At 40.9% G+C, this 24,647-nt stretch overlaps 1 protein-coding gene across 1 annotated transcript in view; it reads left to right on the forward strand.

Annotated features, from left to right (window-relative positions):
• Positions 1–24,647, forward strand: part of GRM1 (glutamate receptor, metabotropic 1) — a 136,017-nt gene that overhangs the window by 99,785 nt on the left and 11,585 nt on the right. Inside the window, exons 6-8 of the mRNA XM_010013605.1 lie at positions 1,630–1,798; positions 3,641–3,767; positions 8,758–9,688. Coding sequence (XP_010011907.1) covers positions 1,630–1,798; positions 3,641–3,767; positions 8,758–9,688 — 1,227 coding nt within the window. The remainder of the gene's footprint in view (positions 1–1,629; positions 1,799–3,640; positions 3,768–8,757; positions 9,689–24,647) is intronic.

Raw genomic sequence — 24,647 nt, forward strand, 5'->3', positions numbered from 1 at the left:
CTGTCTCCTGAGTCTACATTATAAAGTGCCTGGCTCTTATTGCTTCTTGCTGTCCTGGTTCTTCACAATCTTGAAACAAATATTCCTTTTTTTATGTTCTTTCTTTTCCAGAACTGGGATATGAGAAGGAATTTTTTCCTAGTGAATTTGATTTTTACCCCTTTTCTAAGCAATTGATCAGTTAGTAGTGGATTGCCAACCAATTGAGCTGCCTTCTGCTTGATGAGCCTCATTGAACTCAGTAGCAAGAGCCGCTTTTCCCATGTGATTCAGTGAAGCTCTGCGGTGGTACTGACATTGTCCGAGTATGCATATCTGCAAGATTGAGGTCTAAAGACATGCTGTAAACATGCAGTTCTTTAAATCATTTTAACTAGAGAAATCCCAACGGCTCATTTAGGAAAAAGAGACATATAGGGATTAATTCTAGCACATTTTCCTCTATGAAGTGTAAAGAGAGTTTGAATTTTGCATGTTTGAACCTCAGAAGGGAAAAGAAACAAATACGTCTCTCTTTTCTCACAACCAAGCATCCCAGTTTTATTTATGCCTCCTACTTTGCTTACCTTTCATTCCTAGAGCAGATACAGATTAGCAACACTCATAACAAACAAAAGATTTTTTTCCCCAGAGACTGAGACAATCCAGTAGAGAAAAACAAGGCAGTAACTCTCAGGCTTGAGAAACAGAAGATGCTTTATGATTTTTGGTTCCAGTGCTAGTTTCTGGTTCTTAGCCCTGTTTCACTTATCCTTTTTAAACAAAACTTATCCTTTTCTCATCTTAAGAGGCCAGTCTGTAGGTCCAGCCTCTTTTGTGGTTCTTTGTCTTTGTGTATTCTCCAATATTCTTTCTCCCATTCTTGCTTATTTCATATTAAGAAATCACCACAGGTAATCACTGCTTTGCACAAGTCACATTCTGTGGGTTAAAGAACAAACAATTAGCAGTAAGGGATTTGCACACATCAGGTCCAACACATGGAAGGGAATGATGGAGGCAGGGAAGCTGAATGTTTATTGTAGCAGTGTTTTATCCTTCCTTTACATTGACCTTGGGAAGTCCTCTCCTACTTACCTAGGGTGAAGAAGTAAATTTTGTGCCTTATCTGCTAACTTTTCCAGACAGTATCAGTGATCTGGGTAATATAAGTAGTTGAATTAGTGCTTACACTTAACTTATGACATACCAGTTCACTTAGTTTGAGTATTTCTACTGGTTACTTTAGAGAACCCAGCAGCGGCCATGCTGTAACCAACCTGTACATAGACACCAAGCGAATGTTAAAGACATCTTGAAAAATGGCTGAAAAACACACCATCCAGACAGCACCTTTAGCGTCTTTAGCACAGCTTGTTTTCTTTGATGTGCAGTTCTTCCAGGATACACAACTTTTTGCCACAGTTTTACATAAGCAGGGCAGGCCATCAGTAATTGCATGGCAATCAGAGCTGTCATCTCCTGTGATTCTGCTGCGAATCCTACAGTATTTGGTGTTTCTGTGAAACTCTACTCCCTGGTGTTAAGGAATGACATGAATATTTAAGGAGGCAGAAGGAGAATGGCAAGGTAATTTTTTATCCTTCATGATGCAGGGCAGTGACTCACTTTCTCTTTTTTCCCTTGCAGGTATGACATCATGAACCTGCAATACATAGAGCCCAACCGCTATGACTATGTCCTCATTGGGACCTGGCACGAGGGTGTGCTCAACATTGACGACTACAGGATTCAGATGAACAAGAGTGGAATGGTCCGATCCGTGTGCAGCGAGCCTTGCTTGAAGGGCCAGATTAAGGTGTGCCACAGACACTTACTTTTTGCTATAAAAATGTGAATAACCAAGCAGTGGGGGGTTTTTTCTGCAAAAATCAAGCAAGCTTCTTTCAAGCAAAGGGATAGGGCTTCCTTTCCTTCAGGAAACTATGAAGTATAGAAAGGCTTCTAGTTTAACATCATACTCTTACAATGTCATATACAGACCCATGTTTTCTGTAATTGACCTTTGTAATGATGCAGAATCTTGTAGTGTGACAGGATTAGAATTTCACCTTATGCAAGAAACAACAAGATTTTCACTTAGTCGTTGCCTACAACACTCAGTGGCTGTGATGCACTTGGGGGCTGATCCTGAAAATAACATGACCCATGGGAACCTGGTATTTTGTTCCAGCAGTAACACCTACAAGAGAAAAAAAAAAAAGCTTATTTGTATCTCATGTTCACAACAGGAGGTATGGAAACACAAATGAAATCACTTTATGTTTACCAAACAGTAGCACTTTTATCAGGCAACAAATAATTTGCCACCTGCAATGTTTGGATGACATAAAGACATGTTCCACCACTGTCAAAATGGTATGGATGCACTAAGTTTAAAATGGCAAAAAGCCCATTCAGGAAAATTACCTTAGAGTAGACCTTCCTTCCTAAATTCATTTAATAAACACATTTGCAGCATTTTAATTTTACATTGTTACTCTAGTCAATAAATGATTGATGATTTGGCAAAGACAAAGTGACATACTCCAAAAAATATCAGTATTTACTACCCTCCAAAACATCTTTTCTGTGTTTTTGAGATTGTGCAGTTTGTGTATGTGTGTATATGTAAACACCATGCATACAAAATGCCAGCTTCAGCTCCCATTGAAGTCTATTGGACTCTCTCCACAGACTGCAGGAGGAAATGTTAACAAAAAAAGCGCACAAAGCCAGCATTCAATAGAATAAACATTTTGTATTTCATTACTGCACTCTGCATATAGAGGGACAGGAAGATCCTGGAGAGATTGCTAGATTCCTCCTTTTTGGCAAACTGAGCCAGACTTCATTGCTCCAAGAGCTCAAGATATCCTTAATCTTTCTGTCAGCTTCAGCATAATGAAACTAGGAGTCAAGACAAGGAAACCATTTTTTCAACATTACACTCAGCAGCTTTCACAGCAGAATAAAATACAGCTTTCAGAGACATTTGTCTCCAAAAGAGCTGTTCCAAGCATGCTTTTGGTCACCACATATTTGTTTTATTTTCCAGTAGGACCCATTAGGTCCTTTTAGCAGTGTATGTTTTAATTTGTCCTTATTTGAATTTCTATTTACACTAGTGTAATGAGTCCCAAAGAGACTTACATGTAAACTGGAATTTATGTGTGTGTGCATGTGCTTGTGTATATATATATACTATATATATGCATGAATCACTCTTTGTTCTAACCTTTGACTTTGTTTACTGCTTTTTACTATGCGATATATATTAAGTGTGGGCTGAACTACTTGTCCTGACCTGAACCATTTCTCAGATTAAGCCTCTTCTCAAGTTTGATTGAAAATATAACATCCACCACGCCTCCGTACCAGAGGGAAAATGGTTTTGTACTTTCAACTCAGCTGTGCCCCCAGAACAAAACAGAGTTGTCCCTAGAGATTATCCTTGAACTCCTAAGCACAAATTTTAAAATTCAAAATTCATATACAGGAGTAGACACAGAATCAAGCTTTATGTTTTCTTGTTGTTTGAAATGTGTTGTACACAGGATTCCTGTCATATTTTAAATAACGCAGGTGGTATCTGTTTGCTGGGGGGAGGGGCTTCTATGTTGTTTTACAGATGTAGCTGAGGATTTATTTTCCATTACAGGTGATCAGGAAAGGAGAAGTGAGCTGCTGCTGGATTTGCACTGCTTGCAAGGAGAATGAATTTGTTCAGGATGAATTCACATGTAAAGCCTGTGAGCTTGGCTGGTGGCCGAATGCTGACCTGGCAGGTAGGGATGTGCATTCCCATTTTAAGGGCACAAGAAGAACAGTGTGTGGTGGAGAGTAAGGTGACAGCATGGAAAGATAATAAAGGTGTATGCTTAAACACACACCCCAATGCAGTTTAGCGTGTAGGAAATGCTCTATATCTTTTTGCTTAGTTCAACAAGAGTGACAATAAAGACAAAAAAATTTCTACCAATATGAAATGACATAGTCTGTCTGTTCCTCACCTTCATTTAGCATAAGCGTTGATAAAGCTGTTAAGACTATTAATGAATTCAGCAGCATTTGCTGCAATTTTATGAGTGATTATCGCAAGAGCTCAGTACATCCTTCTAAGATTGACTTGATACTTTTTCCTACTATGCAATTAGTAATACTTCATCTGGGATTTCAGGCCATTCAGTAACTGACTGCCAGACTTTGTTTGGTATAAAGGTCATTCTCACTGCACCCACCAGCAAGAATACTGTCAACAAAATCCTAAGAAAGGCTGGTAGAAGAAAGGGAAAAGGCTAGAAATGATCTCTACTATGTATATGCTTTGAATAAGTTGCATGCCATGGCATCTTCCTGTTATTTTGTACCTATCAAGGTCAACCTCCACACCTGCCCTGGGCTTTGCAGTAACCATTAGCCCGAGAAAATAGAATTAATGCACTGAGAAGCACCACCTTGACCTCGGGCTTTGTTTTTTGTCACTGTAAAAGACCACTAGCACCTCTGCCCCATATTGTGTCTGCAAATCTGGCTGCCAGTGTTCAGCAGAGCACCATTCTAGCTGGAAAAACAATCTGACTACCTAGCTGAAGATCAAATTTGCAACTTATCCCATCTTTGTCCTTTACCATGACTGGCTGGCAACTTGATGTTGCTGCAGCATTTTAACACGTAAAGGAAGTACTCAAACCTTGATTAAATAGTTCCAAGAGATACTGTTAAGATAGCCACTGAAGCCAAGTGAGCTTTCAGAGGATTTATTTTGAGGGGGAAAGTTGGACATTTCTCCAGATAAAAATATAGTATTAATCACAACAAACTGGGAAACTTGACCCGTTGTCTATTTTGGTTTCTATGGAAGATAAGGTATGGTCATGTCCCAGATATGTTTGCTTATCTGTCTGTATCCCATACTTCTCACCACAGCCTGGCCCCTTCCTTTTCTCCATGGTGTGAAACTGAACCTACTTCAAACAGATTTGTCAAGATACAGAAATTTCAGTGATCATTCAGTTCCTTCAAGTTCTGTGTAAGTGGATTGTAGGAAGAGGAGTTCTTGAAAAATACCTTCTGTAAGGGCCCCAATTAAGGACAAAAATGTCTTAATAGACACCAGAAAATCCACAGCACCCTTCATAAATGTCCTTACCATTGGGAAAGCTCATATTAAATTCCCACCTCCTAGTACACCAGTGTCTGCTAATTTTAAAGCAGATATCCCTAGACCACCAGATTCTGTTAGTCTTGAAGGTTCATGGTATTGTTTGTATCGCTATTCAGAGAAGAAAACTGGTACCTCTTTTTAATCAATAAAGCAGAACAAGAACATAGTGAGAGATCAATGTGCACTTGAGCAAATATTGTTCACTGCTACCAGCTGCCCAAAATAGCTCAAAAGGGGGCATGTCAAAATGACAGGCACTGCTGAAAAGAGTTGAGGAAAGCATCAGTGCAGGAAAAAATCTCAGGGGCATGTTGCAATCTATTAACTTTTAATGAAATCAGTAGATGACCTGCTGATTTGTGTTTCTTCTCAGCAAGGAGACTGGACTACTGCTGTTCTAAAATCACAGCAGCATCAGCCAAATGACAGCATAGCCATCAACTGATTTCCTAGAGAACATCAAAATGGTAGTCTGCTCCTGCACAGTTTCTTCATTCTGTCTTAGTGAGGAAAAAACTTCTTTTTTTAACCCCTGCAATTCATTTACCTGCAATGCAGTGCAAAGTACAAATTTGTGAAACAAAGCTGGTATCATCCTAATCTTTAGAAAAGGGAGATTGAGCTTGATAAACTCCAGCTCTTGAAATTTGTGGGAGTCACCATCAGTACCATTTAATTTGGAATTCTCTTCTCTTGCCAGTATTTCTCCCATCAAATGTGTTGTTATAGCTTGCTTTTGTGTGTTGTTTTCGTATCCTGCCAGTCACCATAGCATCTAGACACAGACGTTAACATCTCACATTTCGGATTGTTTTTCCCTTTGCCTTAAATCTTAAATGCTAAACATGTATGCAGTTTTATACAGTCCCAATTTCCATCACAGATGGAGGCTTTAAAATCCTTAGTCCCTTTAAGACATGCAAAGCACACACATTCTAACCCATTTCCTAAGACATGCTTTTCAAGATGCTCATTCTCTCCATTTGAAATCAGAGAAAATAAATCTTTTCCTGACATTTAAGTTTTATTTTTAAATGTACAATTTTTTTAAGATTGCTTCTCCTAAATATTTGTTCAGTGAATTGGAGTCAGCAGGCACAAAGGATTTCTCACCACAGATGACAAAAGACTGACCTGACAATTAGACACTAAAACCAGTACCTTAAGGCCTTGTGCCAAGAAGAAGAGCTATCTTTTATAATATCAGACTCTAATGTAAGAAGAATGAATGTCAAACTAGTAAACCCAGTTTACAGAAATCATCTTAAATGAGCAATAAACCAATATAAGACAGGAAGTTTTATAGAGTTATTATGAAATGAATCATAAAGGTTTGGGGTCATCAGTTACCTGGGATGTGTTAATGACCTCAGAAAGCATCCTGGATTGTCTTACTGGCCTTGCAGTATGAATATAATTAAAAAATTGATTAGCTGTTCTAGGAAATGATTTATGGTTGAAGTGCAGGAGAAATAGTAGGTGAAAGCTACAAAACAGTTTTTTACTAGAAACTTTTAACTGTGAAGCTTTTGACACTAGTCCTCTGATTTCTTCAGGTTTGAGTGAGTTGTGGGTTTGGGGGGAGGGAATTTTTGTGGGTTTTGTTGATTGTTGTTTTTTAAAAACCTGTAAGTACACCATTTCCTAGGTATCCTCCCCCAGTCTCAGCAAGATTCCCTAGCCCACTTTCTCCTGGCAGGGAAATGACCCACCTTCACAGGTGCTGACAACCAACAACTGTTTGCTGATACAAGCAGAGCAGGCAGCTTTTTGCAGTGTTTGTAGCATATCTGGCTCTTGGGGTTTGCTGGTGCACAAGAATTACACTGACTTCATGAACCAGATTACTGAGACCTTACACAGGATAAGCTTAGAGCAATCAATAGGCTTAATTACCATGCTGAATAAGGGCTAAGGGTCTGAAAATATAAGTTAAGATGGAATAATGAGTGTGGCTTGATGCTGCTAAGCTTAAAGCCCACATTTAAACTTAACCTTCCAGCTCTCCTTGTTTAAGAAGAGCTTTGCATGTATTAATCAATGAACAGAAGCTTCCAATTCTTAGTCTTTTATTGAATCAAAGAAGAAGCCAATGACCAGAGCTTCCCACTTCTAATAAAAAGCTTTTCCTTTATACTTCAGCATAAAAATAGTGGTTGGAAGAACAAGTGTTCTCACCTATCTGAGTCTTGAACAAACCACTTTGTGCAAAATAGAACGGATTTTCTGTATAAAATAAGACCTCTAGGTACACATACTATCATTTCTATTGTTTTTGATGTTTCAAGTAACTGTAACATCATTACCTACAGCTAAGTCAGCCCAGTACTCTTAGAGACAAAGGGTACAGAATTAGAAGACTTTTTTTTTCAGCTCATATGACATTGGCAGACATTAAAAGTTTTAGCAGAATCTTTCCACGCCAGGACTTTGCCTCAGGCTGATTTATTATTATTTTTTTTTAATTTAAACATGAAACTTTTTTTTTTCTATTTCTCAAAATGAGGTTACAGTAAAACTATTCAACTCTGATCCATATCTCTGCTTACTTCTCTATTGTTTGGAAGGAAGGACTTTAGACTTCGGTGGAGGTATCAGATGGTAATTTTATATCACCCTTTGGAAGACTCATATACATTGAGCAAAACTGTGGGCCTCGGAAGAACTATGGGCCTTGGAAGCTTTTAGTTCATAGGAGTTGGTTACTGCAACCAACAGTGTTAGTAATGGAGACATGTGCGTGGAGAGGTGAATGGCTAGGGAAAACCTGAACTGGAAGGGGAACTGGGATGAGGATAGAGAGGGCCTGGGGGCAAAGATACTTGAGAGGTGGGGTAGAGGCACAAAAGGGGAGCTGGATCCAAGGGAAACTGGAGTAGGACAGAAACAAAAAGTAGAAAAGGCCCTGTGGATACTTATCTTGGGATACAGAAACATGTTAAAAGCATTTTGGCACTATTAAGTCAAGAACAGAAATCAGGAAATGCCAGAATTGAGGTTTTCAGTTTCACAACCATAATATCCTATTAACACAGAAGATTTTATTTTCTCTGTAATGTTTATTGCTGTTGTTACATCTTCAGCACCTTGAGGAAGGTAGCCAGAGACTCTTTTAACTCAAGTGTGAAAGAATATGCATACTTTCGCACATCTGCACTAGTCATAAAGGAGAGTTACAGTGATCTTGATGAAGATTAAAATAAGTTAGTCTGAAGAGGTCAAAAAGTGACCCATTCTGATTTGTAACAATCCTTTCCCTTTGAAATGAAGGGATAGTGCTGTTTGTCTGGGTTCTGTTCCCAGCTCTGCCTTTGCTATGCTGGGCTTGTCAGCAGGTTTCTCCAGAAAAATTATGAAAAAATTTTCCCAATCTAATTTCCCTTCATAGGACAATAAGCAAACATTTGGGACACACAAAACCAATGGCTGTTTTCTGAATGTATTTCACCTAAACTTCTCCATGCTGAAGTTCACTCCGTTGTAAAATGGTTTTAATAATCCATGGCACATAGGCATAAACTAATGTTTGGATTGTATTAGGAGCCAGGAAAAAAGTTATTTCTTCAAGCAGCTACCTTTCTAACACTCTGTTTCTTTTCTGTACACTGCAGGCTGTGAACCCATCCCTGTAAAGTACCTCCAGTGGAGCAATATAGAGTCAATTGTGGCTGTGGTCTTCTCCTGTCTGGGGATCCTGGTCACCATGTTTGTCACCCTTATCTTTGTGCTCTACAGGGACACCCCTGTTGTCAAATCCTCCAGCCGGGAGCTCTGCTACATTATCCTTGCTGGCATCTTTCTGGGTTATGTCTGCCCTTTCACTCTTATAGCTAAACCCACCACAACATCCTGCTACCTCCAGCGCCTTCTGGTGGGTCTGTCCTCTGCCATGTGCTATTCTGCCCTTGTGACCAAAACCAACCGCATCGCCCGCATCCTGGCAGGCAGCAAAAAGAAGATCTGTACCCGCAAGCCACGTTTCATGAGCGCATGGGCTCAAGTGGTCATTGCCTCCATTTTGATCAGCGTGCAGCTGACACTGGTGATCACGCTGATCATTCTGGAGCCCCCGATGCCCATCCTTTCCTACCCCAGCATTAAGGAAGTTTACCTTATCTGCAACACCAGCAACCTAGGTGTCGTGGCTCCTGTGGGCTACAATGGACTCCTCATCATGAGCTGCACGTACTATGCCTTCAAGACTCGCAATGTGCCTGCCAATTTCAATGAGGCCAAGTACATTGCATTCACCATGTACACCACTTGCATCATCTGGCTGGCCTTTGTGCCTATCTATTTTGGGAGCAACTACAAGATCATCACCACCTGTTTTGCAGTGAGCCTGAGCGTGACAGTGGCACTGGGGTGCATGTTCACTCCTAAGATGTATATCATCATAGCCAAGCCTGAGAGGAACGTCCGCAGTGCCTTCACCACCTCAGATGTGGTGCGTATGCATGTCGGGGATGGCAAGGCACCTTGCAAGTCCAACACTTTCCTCAACATATTCCGGAGAAAGAAGCCAGGGGCCGGAAACCCAAAGTAAGTGATTGACTGCAGGTACACATCTATCTGTGTATGTCACTCTCTTTGCCATCCTCTCTTGGTTGACCGTAGTCTGCTGAACAGTAAGGTATGTAACAGGTTTTCATCTCACATGTAGCAGAAAAGGTGGAAATGATCCTTTAGATTTAAGCCTCAGATGGATATTGACATGTTGCTTCTTATTTTCTCTTCTGCTCTAAAGGCAGATCTGTACACGAGTCCCTCTGCTCCTGGGGCAGGTCAGGCAGCAGCAGAGTAGCAAGCTCCATTTGCAGCTTCTGCCATCTCTCCGTGCATTTGATGGGGTCTCATGCCCCTAAGCGCAGTTGTTCTGCCTTATGTTCAAACTGAGTTGCTATTGGCAGTCTTTTGGGAAAGGGGACCAGAAATCTCTGTCTGAGTGGTTGTAAATCACATGTCCTTGTCTAAGGCCACTGGGGTGTGTGTGAAAGCTGGGGATTGAACGTTAAGTTTTAAAGTACTGTTTTGTGACAGTCCTCATGATTGTGATCCTAAAGCACCCTTCATACTATCCCTATGCTCTATTTAATATTCAGAATTACAGCAGTAATCTTAATCATCATTAGCATAAACTTGTCCATGTTCTCAAATCTAGTGTTGGTGTGAAAGTTGCAGAAGTCAATTGATGGTGAAAATTAACTTGCATCCACGTTTACTGAACCTGTTGTTTCCCTTGCTAATAATTAAAAGCAGCCCAGCTGCAGCAGAGGAGGAGAGAGAATTGTTACTTCAAACAGCATCTCTATGTGAGCAGCTGTCTAAATATTTGCATTCTTTATTATCTTATTGCTTTTTAAACTTTAAAGAAGCACCGTAGGGCTAGATGTGAGCTTAGATTATTTTTGTCCCTATTAAAAAATTATCAAAATAATGAAAAAAGAGTGAAGTCCACATTTCTGAACTTCTTGATATAATTAGAATTTAGTTACTCTCCAGCTCTTTGGGATCTGTAGCTTTCTATGAGTCACCTGAGTTAGTTTTGATTCAGTTTGCTTAAGAACCAGTTTTGTGTGTCCTGAAGATGTAAGGGATAAGGATGGAGGTGATACCATAGAAAACACATGCTGTGATTAATTTTACCTTTATGCTGCTTCAGTATTTTTATTTTGTTGCCAGACAGGCAGGTAGAAGAGAAGAGAGTGAAGACAGTAAGTAACCTAAATATACAGCTCAGTGTGCCACAGAAACTGTGATAAGACTGCCAGCTCCTGAGCTAGACAGAGAGGGAGCTGGCAGTGGCAGGCACCCCTGGGATCCCCCCATGCAAGGAGATGGCCAAAAATCTCTGCAGCTCAAGAGCTTGAATTCCATGCAAATAGAAAGATGGAGCCTGATCCACCTTCCTCTGACTACAGAAGTAGGATGGGTTCTTAGATGGCTGTAAGAAACTGGTGTGGTGTCTTCAGTGTAGTCTCCGGCTAATGTGGATGGTATCTTTAAGATGCTGTCTGACAAAAAAGGGGACTAATGAGTTTTTTAGATCATGAGAACCTTAGTAACTAGTTTTTTGCTGTGCTTAGTTTCTCCTACTTTCACCAAAATATGTTCTACTTTCAATGATCCAAATGCAATTTATTTATAGTTCATGAGAAAATATTTCATCCTGTTCAAAAGCTGATCATCCCCCTCAGCACTCTTCTCTTAAAAAGACAACAAGGCATACTAGAGCTTTTTAGACATTTGTTTGTTGCATAATTTTGGTAAGAATTTCTTGACCTCTCTGTCAAGCCTGTGTGAGTGGTATGAAGCAAAAAAGCCCTTCATAGTTCTAAGTTGCTCTTCTAAACTAAAAGCTCATCATCTAGTTAATATGCTTTTTTTGTCTGAGGTCAAGCCTCTAGATCTTTCACACAGCAAAGTTCCAACCTCTGACCTAAACCTCTTGTGCAGTTACTACTATGTTCTTCACCTAAACCAGCACAAATACATTGGCATGCTAGGCTTACTGATGGAGAAGGACAGCATACCTCTCTGTACATGGGCATGAAGAACTGAAAGTAGTGTAGTATACAAACACACAGCTTTGGAAATAAAGTCACAAGACAGCACAAAGTAATTCCAGGACATTGGAGGTTATTTTAATTCCTAGCAGAGTCCATTGCAAAGCTTGTGAAAACATTGTACTGACATAGCTAAAGAGGTGTGACTCTCTGAGAAAACCAAGAAGAAGAAAGTAGAAGTTGCTGGAGCCTTTGAAGTGCCTAGATAACTCTAATGTGTAGTCAGGTCCTTCCTGAATCAGGACTTGAAACTAGTGGAACATGCTTACGGCCCACAGTAATAGCTTCCAGGCTGATTTTCAACTTTTTTTTTTCTTTCTTTCTTTTTTTTTTTACTTTTCTATCAAAATCTGGGATTTATTTGCCAGTTTTTCAGCAATTCAGATCCCTGGGTGTGTTGCTTTGCTTCTTGATTCTGTAACTGTCTCTTCCTACATTTCCTCTGCCACATTTTTCTGTCTGTGACTGGCCAGCAGTGTTTTACTGAAAAGATTACCAGCTGTCTTGCAATAACTTTCCATCCATTTTCTTGTTATCTCTCCACTCTCTTACTAGCTTATTTTTCTTTTCCTACTTTTCAGTCTTCATCTCTTTTTCTGTCTGTGTCAGAGCTCTACTCTGCTAATCCAGTGAATTCCAATTCCTAAACAGAAAAGTGGCATACATCTAAACTAAATTGGTGTGCAGATATAGAGTTAAATTGAGTTAGTTTTAAAAAATGGAAGCTACTTTACATTTACAAGGGCAAATCAAACTTATATAAGCCTTGATAAAGCACTCACATGCAGTGTTGTGCTGTTAGTTTAACTAATATAGCTTGGGGACTAGAGCAAGCCAAGCTACTCTTCTTTTCTCCTTCCTAAAACAGAGCAAAAGAATTAACCAGGGAAGACTATTAACACAGGATCTATTAGTCAGTTCAAAACCATCAGCTGCATCTGGTGCTGATACAGAAAGTTCTCTTGAAAAATGGCTGTCTTGGCTGCATTATCAACAGAGTTTCAACAAAAAGAAATTGTTTAGTAATCACAGAATCATAGAATGGTTTGGGTTGGAAAGGACCTTAAGATCATCTACTTCCAACCCCCCTGCCATGGGCACGGACACCTCACACTAAACCATGTCGCCCAAGGCTCTGTCCAACCTGGCAGAAATGTCCACCCTGGCCTTGAACACCGCCAGGGTTGGAGCATTCACAACTTCCTTGGGCAACCCATTCCAGTGCCTCACCACCCTCACTGTAAAGAACTTCTTCCTTAGATCTAACCTAAAGTTCACCTGTTTAAGTTTGAACCCATTACCCCTTGTCCTACCACTACAGTCTGTAATGAAGAGTCCCTCCCCAGCATCCTTGTAGGCCCCCTTCAGATACTGGAAGGCTGCTATGAGATCTCCATGCAGCCTTCTCTTCTCCAGGCTGAACAGCCCCAACTTTCTCAGCCTGTCTTCTTAAGGGAAGTGCTCCAGCCCTCTTATCATCCTCGTGGCCCTCCTCTGGACTTGCTCCAACAGCTCCATGTCCTTTTTATGTTGAGGACACCAGAACTGTACACAATACTCCAAGTGAGGTCTCACGATGGTGGTCTTCACTTAAATAACAAAGAATTTATTGATCTGTTGAACTCTGAAGATGCTATGTGCCATCATGAGGGTTTGAACTCTATCTTGGTTGAGCAATTACAGCCAGCACTATTTTAAATAAAGCTGGTTGGGAACTTTTCAGTAGAATGGTTTCCATCAAAAAAATTCTAACCTCTTAAAAGGTTTCATAGAATTTGGCTTAGATGGTAGGGATCCTTTCCAGGCCAGGGTGACTTTCTTTTTTTCCCATGGAGTGATGAAGGCATTGGGAAAGCTTGAGGGAACTTTACTTCAACAGCCATTAGTTAAGGCACTCAGGTTAAGAGCATCTCCTTCACTTCCCAACTGAATGCTCTATAACTGGACTATGCGCTGTCCCAGAGCAAGTCTTCTCCTTTCTCTCTGTTCTTGACCAGCAATGTGTCCTGGAACAGATTAAAAAATCCTGATGCAAACCCTAGAGAAATACTTTGTATTATTCTGTGAGAGAGCTTGAATCTGGGTCTGAGAGATCCCTTGCGACTATCTTCAGTACTGAGCTACTGTCAGTCTCTCCCTCTTGTCAAATGAATATTTAAATATGTATAAAAAATGGAACAGCTCCATCAGGAGAGATGGAGAGAATGATATCTGCCTTATTGAAGCTTTGTGGGGACATTTATTGTTAGTTTGCTGCTTGATGACATTGTGAGATCCTGGCTGTTAAAGAATGATGACATAGCAGCAGTTTTTTGAGAGCCTTTTTAATTTCTTCTTTTTTTTTTTTTTTTTCTCTCTTGCCAGCTGTGAGATTTTAACTTTTGGATATGGATCCTGCTGTGATCATTAGTCTTTTTCTCAACCACAAATATTATTTTGGTCTATGAGGGTCCACCTGTACAGAGCCTGTACAATCGCTTCCCTAAGGAAGCAAACCTCTTTTCTGTACTACGTACATGTTGTTGATGGAGTGATGCACTTCATTCGTAAGACAGAAATACCAATATGCTTATTGATATAAAACAGCAATTTAGCAAAGTTTAATGGTAAATGCGACAGTGGTTTAACAAGACTCAGTGGCAAGGTACACTTGATTATTTACTGTATAGAGGACAGGGTCAGACAAATCTGTCAGGTAGACCCTCCCATTGTGCCATGAGGTTGAGAAAGGACTCCCTTGCATTCTCAGCTCCTTCTCAGAGAGGAGTTTAAGTGCAGCTGGATTCAGACTTAGGTCAACAGTTCATGTCTAAAGGATTATATGTGTAGAATCAAGCCTTTGTTATCACTTAGCTAGGATTTCAAAGTTTCAGTGCACTTATTCTCAGTTGACTTACCAAGTATCTGATGCAATAAGGACTCTCTCAACATCAAGGAGTAACCTTGAGAAGTGTCCCTACTCAAGGAGAGATCCTGGCGTGCAGCTTGCTGCTGTGCGGGAGAGGTCAGTGGGACCTGGGCTGTCCACTATTTATGGAGTAAGATAATTGACTCATAATTATGTTTTCATACTGTCTACAGATGCTAGTTTCCTCCAAACTTGGCTTGAATCAGACCTTCACCAATACTGTGGTTAGATGGGTAGATGTTCAAATTAGCCCTTGAGTATTGTGTTGTTTTCTTTTTCCCCAAAGTTCATTTTGAGTTAGATGCAGCATCACAACTAGATTCATCCGTTACAACCATCACTGGTGGTTATCACTTGAGCAGAGTTATAGGAAATTAGAGGGGAAGGGACACCATCACAGTGCAGTAAAACTAAGCAATGACACTGAAGATGCTGATCTTGAATAGAGTTCAGGAAACCCCTCCAGCAACTGCTTCAAATGGACCACACTCAATGTGCAGGAGGCTGAAGCCAGGCCTGTAGCCTGCAGTCTGTTGTGTTGCTTTTCTATAGTCCAGACACACCTCAAATAGAGTTTGAGCCACACATCAAGGCTCAGCTCTTCTCTCACGCTTCTTGTGGGCTGCACTGGCATCAGAAAGATCAGTGCTGCAGAGGGTACCAGAGGGAAAAAGCTCATTGTGCGTTTTTTGGTAATTAGCTCCAGGTTTGGTAGTGATAATTAGCTGCTGCTTTAGTCTTCACATATAAGTGATTTTAAATTTATGGTTCAGACCCCAGGTCTGGACACCATTTTAGTGCATTTTGAATTAGAATAAGTAAGGATTTACATGTCAACATGAGTTGTGTAGCAAAACCTGGGTTAATAGGAATGCCAACTAGCAAGACTAACTGATTGGCCAGGAATCCACATTAATGTGTAAAACACCTGCTTCCCCCCTTGTAATTTTGATATATTTGCATTCAAGTATTTTTCCTCCAGCTGTCTGCCCTCAGAATGAATGGCTGTTCTTAAAGATTTCCAAACATATACTTTTTATTTATTCTTTTAACATGTTTTTGGCAGTCCATGCATCTAGGCTGCTTTCACAGGCACCCACTCTAAGCAGTGTCCCTGCAGTCACCTGGGCCAAGAATCTCTCAAAATGTCTTTATTTTCTTCTAATAAAAAGTGTCAGGCAACCCAACATCCCCTCGTACCTTTTCCCTGCTTCCTTTACAGGACCCTGTTCCTGTTCTTCATCCTCTCTCCCTCTGTACTGGGTCCCTACATACAGTTTTAACTAGAAATCAGGTTTCTCAGTTACCTGTAGAAACATGTGTCTTTTCCCTTACCTAGGCTTAGGGAACCATCTCCTGTTTTGTCTTGCCAGTTCTAAAATTATCTCCAGGTATTCTTAAGTTACTCTTTCTCTTTAACCTGACTCGCTGAGTTGCCATTTCACCTTGAGCAAGGTGTGCTGACATGCTGTGTTTTTCTGGGACTCATTTAACTTGGTAACTTACAGTCCACAAAGGCTTTTGGGCTCCTCAGCTCCTTCATTTTCAAAGCCTCCCACAGACATGCAGTGAGGAGAATCTTAGCATAAGTATGTCCAGAAGACAGGACATTTTGTTTCACTGTTTTCTCGTGGTGGTGGGAGGAGGCAAATGCACAGTGCAGCATGGCAAGAGTTGGAGCTTCCAGAAACAGAGAGTAAATGTTCAACACGTTCAGCTGCAGTCATTCAAACACAAATCTTTTACAGCTTCTGACTTAATCTGACCTCAGTGCCTTGTCATAGGAAGAGATGCTAAGAGTATTCTGTCTTCTTGCCCTCAAGTTATTACTCCAAGTAGTCAATAGGCTATCTTTAAGCAGGGGGCTATGGAGGCAAGGGGGAAGGGGAGAAAAATGTGAACAGAAGACACAAAACCAATTTTAATGTAAGTTAAACAGTGGCTTTTGCCCTGAGCTCTGCAGGTTAAAGTATGTGAAATCGAACAAAACCAATCCCAGCCTCGCACAGCTGCATAAGGAACATTATACTCTGTCTGGCTGAAATGCAACAAGAGATCTGAAACAAGAAGATTTAGTGGAGGATTAATAATAGCTGGTCACTGTTGTACCTTCTTGTATAAAAGGAAGTATATTGTTAAACTCCTGAATTTCAGGACACGAGCTCTGTCTGAGAAGTCTACAATATCTTTAACCTTTTTTTTTTTTATCCTGAATTGTGTCACCTTGCCTGCAGCATATAAGAATTATCTTTAAACACTTACAGTACAGATTACTGTCTAGTGTAGTTTTATCTTCTTACAGCATTGCCAAAACAGTATAGAGAAAATTGCTGAATCTAAAAGAAAATGGTAGACTAGCTTGCTTTGCAAATTAGAAGACTGATGCAGTGGGTAAGCTTCTCAAGTCCTGTAGTAGTATTGCATACACAATAAGCCAAGCCTTCATTTTTACCATTACAGACCTTGGGAAATACCCTGGTGTCACAGTTGTCTCAGGGAAGGCGGGTGGCTCCCTGCTCTGGCCCATCTCATCTCCCCATTGCAGCCCTCCCTGGTGTTTGCCTAGCTTCTCTGTGCAGTGTAGAACTTCACCCTTTTCTGAGGCTGCAGTGCATTTTCGGGAAATCTTGTATGCTCACAAGGACAGCTGAAGGTTTTAATGCCAAACATCCCTCTCTGTCACTGGTACATTTGCTGGCTCTGCTGGGCTATTTAATGGGCTTAAGCCGTTAATGATTTTGTGGACACATAGACATGTGACAGGTAATAGCTCCTACCCAGTTCTCTCACGTATGTGATGTGAATTTCAAACAAGAAAATTCAGCACTCAGTCAAGCTGTTCAGTCCTTGTCAGTGTATTGATTTAAGCGAATATTTAAAACTCCCAGAAGACAGTTACATGTTTCCAAAGGGACGCTTACACTGATGCTAAAGAATTGGAAAGAAACACGAAATAAAGGAGTGTGAAGCTTAATAATCCAATCACAATCTCTTCTGGGTTGTCCATTAAATTTGAACTACATAATTCCATCTAATGTTGTCCTCTGTAGCTTTGAATTTGCATTTGCTTTAATAGATATGATGTAGTTCTGACCCATGCACCAAAAAAAGAGCACAGAATAGGTGATAAATAACTCTGAGATGTCACTTCCACTCTCACATTCTTTCTAGTTGTTTAAATGAATACTAAAAATCATATTTATTTAAAAACCAGGGATGGCAAATGTATATACCAAATCGTGTATCTGTGTATATATGTGCAAGATAACCAGCCTGGAGGCAGAGAATTTACTTTTTCCTTCTAATGAGAAATAAGGGGCAAGACTGCATAAGGCCCTGTAAGTTTTCCTTGCAAATTATCCCAGCTAAAGGGAGTCCCAGCACATGCATAACCAATCCCATGTCATTCCTAAGTCAAGCTAAGGAGAATGAGTGGGGACAGATGTACAATGTGATTGGGATGATTGTCATCAAGTGCAAGTCAAGAGGTCTGGCAGTTTAGACTTATTCATCTGGGTTTCCTTCTGTGACCAAACAGAGACTGCCTAAGACTATATTGAAGAGAAAGAAATTGGAAAAACAATGAGGTTCTGCAATGGCCTCCCAGTAAGAGTAGTGGGAATAATTCCCTCACCCCCAGACAAAACTCAGGTTATACTGAATTAGTTTGCAGGGCACCCTAGGCAGCCATCCAGACTCCTTGCTTCTCTGTCACCAGTCAGAGCCACATTTTATTTGGATGTTCCCTTTAGATGAAAGGGCTGTTTTGTAAGATTTATGTAATTTCCTCCTTTTCTCAGAAGTCCCCAATTTTGCCACTTTCCTTTCATGGACATTCACAACTCTCTTCTTCCAGGGGATTTTGACAGGAAATAAACCCAAGGAATGGTCTCTGAGTGCAGCCTGGTTCTTACCAAAGGACTCCCTGAGAACTTTGCTTTACAGCTCCTTCTCTTGTTTTGCTGTTCTCAAGATGCTGAATCTCAAAATGTTGTTTTACTTAGGAGCACTGCTGTAGCACCAGGCAGCCTTGTATAATGAATCTCAACACTTAAACACAATGACACATAGATACACAGTCACATCAGAGGGGAGCTTTACAGTTTTGTACCACAATCTGTGCTTCCTGACTGAAGGGAAAAAAAGGCAGAACTACAGAAATCCTGGGGAAGGCTTGTATCTTTCTTGGCATAAAACACAGGAATAAGGACACCACTTGTAATTTAATTTCTTGCTTGACTGGATCACTTATTACATTTCTTTGTATTTTTGTATTTTTATATATTATTTATGTTATTTTTATTCTGAAATGTAGTCATAATAATTCAGTTAGGATGAAAGAAAAATACACTAACTCAACAGTGAGTGATACAAACAGTTGCCTTCACATGTAGGTATAAGCAAGTGATGTTTATCTGCTTAGCACCAAATTTCATGTTGTTTCGGTTAGAATTCCCTGTGTGAGAAAAATAAGGAAGAAATCTTCTCCTTTTAAGAGTGTCAGGTAAATAAATAGGTGTTGAAGATTGCATCCAGATAAGCATCTATAAACCTGTGTATTTCCCTATATATAGAAGTCAGGCTCCAATTCTCACAAGCACATACTTAAAAAAAAGATGCCACTAATCCATGTTTTGGGGGAAGTGGGGTGGTGTTTGTATAAAATACAATTTTTAAATGCAGTTATTCATTTAATTCAGCATTTTCAAATGGGAATAGAACAAATAATTGAAATACAATTCTCCTAGAGACTACTTAAAGCTTTTTTTAAGTCAAGAATTCATTTTACCTTCTTCCTATCCTCAAAGGTGTAATGTTTCAGCCCTGTGCCTCAGTTAATTCATTTCCTCTCAGCAGAAGCAAACAGAGCTGTGGCATTTCACAAACACACAGTAATTCATGTACAAATACTTGCTCGAATAAACAAAAAGGATATTCTACAAGTGTTTATTCTGCAGGGATCTCTGAGCCATCTTGTGATTTCATACATCTTTGAGCTAATTTGGAGGTTAACAAAAGTTTGGGTACTGACAGATATCAGGTGGTGCTCTGATATTTTCTACATAATGATAAAGCTATAAAACAGCACTAGCACTATACACATCTGCATACAGTTAATACAGGGGTTTGTTTTTTGCCTCAAATTATTTATCTGAAAGATATTCTTGCTTCATCTTAGCAATTCAGTGCAAAGTTACCAGTGTGAAATGCAGAACTACTGCTAATTTATTTAATCCTTTTCCATGCTTACTGCAGATGCTGCGAACACACAACAGAGCACTGATTCTTAGCAAGACTTTGTATTCCATAGGCAAATCACACCTCCAGAGAGAGAAGATGGTCCATCTCTGTTAAGGGACTGTAGGCATGTATGGTTTTCCATCCTGTTAGAAATTAATTATCTGAGCAGGGGGTTATCCTGATTACACAGTGTTAGTTTCAGTCCAGTACTGTAGTGGAGCAACTTTTTCTTTTATTTATTTTTCTCTGTAGTGATTTAAGAGTTTGTAAAGAGAAGAGAAAGAAATTCCAAAACCTCCATCTTTGCTTCCTGCTTGACTTCATTTATTTATTTATTTATTTTTAGCTAGTATGGTTTGATGCTTTTTTCAGCTGTTTTCTAATACTGTTTTACATCTACCCCAAACATACTGAGAACCATTTATACCCAGAGCAGAGATCTGACCACATTCTTCTCTGGTCTCCCAGTTCTTAGCTCTCTGCCCCAAGGACCCTGTATGTATCTGGCAATCAGCATTGCTGGATGTTTGTTTGGGGTTTCCAGATCCAAGTCTGGAAGTCTGCAAAATAGACTACGACAGATTTTGTGTCCACACAGAAGCCATCATCTGTCACACTGTCACTAAATAGTCATGTCCAATGACAGAAATTATGTTCTCTGCTATGCCAAAGGACTCTAAGAAATCACTTTAAGTGTGGGTTGGAAAGGAAAGTATATTGTATCAATAGAACATCTGCCTCCACATTAAAGTTGTTAAAGACTATTTAATTTTGAAATAACAAGTCAGCTAATTCTTCAGAGCATATATGAGCTCTGGCATTCAGCCTCCCACACCTGACAAGCAAAAGTTAGAAGGCATTATCACTGTAAACAGCAAACTGTGCAGGCTAGAAGTAATCACACAATTTGTCACTTTAAAGCCCACTTGAAAATGAAAAGCTCCAGGTTTCTTATTACTACATTATAAACAATTTACCATTTCTAGCTTACTGCTTCAGTTACCTCCTTTAAGCTGTTTCGCCTTCTCTGCTCTGTGGTTCTTCTGTTGTGGAGCACAGGATGTGTTCTTCCACCCTGTAAAATTAACCTTACCAGAGAGGAAAAAAAAAAAAAGACAAAACTGAATTATTGTCTGCTTGATTGTCCTTGAGCCAGATCTCAAGACCAGATAAACATTGATGTCAGCACCAGAGAAGGTGTCCCTGCTGCCCCAGGTTTGGGGAACAGGGGTGGAAGTTGTCCTTTTCAGCAGCAAATCATTAGATTATCTCAGCTGTATTGCAGCACCACAGCTGGCGATGTCAAAGCTGATCTTAAACTCTAGCAAAACAAGTGCCCCCAGTATGATTCTAGCGGGTCCTCACTTGTAGATGGTTGCTGGTGTCTGCAGTTTCAGTCTGATCAGTCCCAGAGAATCACAGGCTCAGTTTATATGCCTATCTGCAAGCCACCTTCTAGCTAGAATATCCTCATTCTCTTTACCCAGTGCTATTCATCTTTCCTTAGTGTGTTAAAACCAGGAATGTCTGCTTTTGTAGCTTTCTTACTTAAAGCTCTTGTTAGTCTTCCTCTCTACTTCCACGGAAAATGTTCTATTATGTTCTCTTCTGGCCGTGTTTTCCAGACGTAAGCCAGATAATTGCCAACTGTTCGGTTCAGCCTCTTTTGGCTGGCTTGCAAGCCTTTCATTCCCAGATCAAGGATTGTCTGGAAGTTGGGATTTATTCCACAGTACTCAGGTTTTTTGCATCCCAACCCCCCCAAAACAACCAACTAACCAGACATCCAGCAGCAAAATACCCAAGGAGCAACCAACCAAATAAAGACAAATCCTAGAGTTGTGTAAGCCCCCACGGAGGGATTGTCTACCTTGAGCAGACTGACCAGGACTGAGGCGGCTACGGTTGAAAGCATAGCCACAGCAGCTCAGATGACTGCAGAAAGTGCCCTGCGAGCAGATTAGGCACATGGGTGGTGTTAATGCTGCCAAGCTGAGCCATGGGCTGCGAGGGCTGGGCCAGCTGGTACTAACCTGCATTGCTGCCAGTTCTTGTGACCCAGGCTGCAGCTCAATGCCATGAGCACGCAGGGGCAACCCAGCAGCTCCACAAGGAGCTCAGATGTGCACCGTGTGGGCTCATGGGGCTGCAGTGGGAGCTCACATGTTTGGTCAGTGGGAGCTTGCTTGTCTGGGCAGCTCAAGAGCATGTGGTGGCAGGACAAGGGGGAATGGCTTTAATCCAGAGGACAGATTTAGACTAGACATTAGGAAAAAATTCTTTATGGTGAGGGTGGTGAGACACTGGCACAAGTTGCCCAGAGAAGTTGTGGCTGCCCCATCCCTGGAAGTGTTCAAAGCCAGGTTGGATGGGGCTTCGAGCAACCTTACCTAGTGGAAGGTGTCCCTGCCTGTGGCTAGGGGGTTGGAACTAGGTGGAACTTTAAGGTCCCTTCCAACACAAACCATTCTATGATGCTGACTCCCACAGGGTACAAAGTCTGGCCCCAGGCATCTTTGTTCTCCCCAGTCAGCGAGCAGTCCTTCCTCCTTTACTGTCTCATATCTGCTGAAATGTAAGATTATACACTTTTCTTAATCCTTAGGGTTATATAAGTTATCTCAAAAAATCTCTTCTGCCACCATCCTGGACAGCCAAGAGATTTGCCTGTGGCTACTTTGGGCTATCATAGCCTGTAAATTCACAAAAGCTCTAGGCTGCCCTAAGCCAGAAATGACACACAAAGCCTTCCTTTACCCCATGCTGTCACTTCACTTAAGGAGGGACAAGAGCCTGGACGTCCATGCTGTGAACTGGAGCAGGGAACTAATAATATTTTTTTTCTTCTCTTTCTTTTTCTGGTTTGGCTGTGGCCCAGATTAGCTGTCCCTGACATTCTCTGCCAATTGATTGAACAATTGCACCAAGGGTTGTGCTGGCATGGGGGGGGCAGGCGGAGCAGCAGGCGGGAGCAGCCGGGAAGGCTGGAGTGTTCCTCTGGGCACACAGCTGGCTCCTGATGGCCTGCGGTGACCTGAAGTGTGGCCTTAGCTGCACTGTCCCGACCATGCAGCTCCAAGCTCGGTCTCTCTGGGCATCCTAGTGAGACTATGTTCTCCTTGGTGACCATGACCCTTCAGCAGATGCTCACAATTTGACAGAGAGCACGTGCTGTGAAATCCCTCCTGCTCTTCAGTCCTCCATTGGTGATAATTATCTGTATGTCTTACTCTGCCTGGCAAGTATGAATGACCCTATATCCTCAAACTTCCAGCACTCTTTGCTCCACAGCTCTTAATGATTTCTTTGTCTCCAAAAATGACCACTACACCATTGATTAGCATAATTAAGTTAAAACTCAGAGCAATTGTTTCCAACTATCACTTAGTCCTTATTCAGGACTTGTGTTTTAAAAATAAATTTGTACTGAAAACCTGTGCATCTTCCCAAGTTCATCCACTGACTTAGTGAAATATATATGGCAGAAATCTTCTATCACGTAAGTCCAAAAGGTATTGAAAATTCAGCTCCTCTTCCTACAGGACGAGGACATGGCCTTACTGCTTTTTATGTAGGTATCTTTTGATTCAGCCATGGCAACCATACATAAAACTTGACCTTTCAAGGCCACAAACATCATAAGATGAACATGCTTCTGCCTAGGAAGGTGCTAGATCTAAAGGGGTAAAAGGATTTGGGCCAAGTTTAGTTGGGTGCTTTACTGACCTGATTCTACATACAAAGTGTGGTTATCTCCCCATGCACCTTCTAGACTGCCAGAGTGTTGAAGAGGTGAAAAGCAGGCTAGAAATTTTGTGGTGTTACTGAGCTGTTCCTTGGGAGTGCAGAGGGCAGTCAGTCTGAATGCTGGAGCAGAAACTGCTCTAGGATGTGATGGCAGTGTGCCACAGGGCACATGGCACAAGGATCCTCCTTTCCTGTATTAGAGGTAGGGGTTATACATAAGTTCTTAAAAACTAGGGGGTGATTCAGGGCTATCGCTATAAGTTTCATCATTATGCCATCATCACTTCTCTTGAATTTCCCCCCCCACCTTGCTTTCTGCATCAATAACCTGATGTTATTGATGGTCAGTTGTTTCAGATTAGATTGTATAAAATACGGGGTTGTGCTTTTCTATATGTTTTTGATTGTGGAGAATGTGAAAACTTTTCTTGCAGCTTGGATGATGTCTAGCGTAGAAGATGTCTGACCATGGATTTAGATGACAATAACACAGTGTCCTGTGCTTCAGTCATCTTGGACACTAGACAGATTAATTTAATTTGTGTCAGTCTGGGGATTCTGGTTGAGCACAGATAGTAATTCCAGAGCAGAAGGAAACGTTTCTAGTTTCACAGCCGTTCAGATATAAACCACTACAGATAGCAATTTACACTTTCCTACAATCCTGACACAGCTGTTTGCCTCGTGAGATGATTCATTTACACTTAAGAGAAAAAATAGTGGCAAGAGTGACTATTGCCTCAGATCCTTTATAATCCTCACTGCAGATTTCAACAGACCTGTTACCTACCCTGTTCTGAAGGATTGGCTAGAAGCATTTTCTGCTTCAAGGAACATGAAGTAAAGCAATTAATCCACTTCTTTCAGGAACTCTCTGCACTGCCATCCTGCTTCCTCTGCCAGACTCCCTGTTACTGCACCCAGGGGTTCATTAGAAAGCAGTTCAGACACTTTCATGATGGTATGCCAACTCCTTGTTCAAATGCACAGAAGATCCATCCTGCCTCTGGGCTCAGGATACAAATAACCACTCAGCAGG

This window comes from Nestor notabilis, unplaced genomic scaffold, assembly GCF_000696875.1.
Source record: "Nestor notabilis isolate BGI_N333 unplaced genomic scaffold, ASM69687v1 scaffold13094, whole genome shotgun sequence".
NCBI lineage: Eukaryota > Metazoa > Chordata > Aves > Psittaciformes > Psittacidae > Nestor > Nestor notabilis.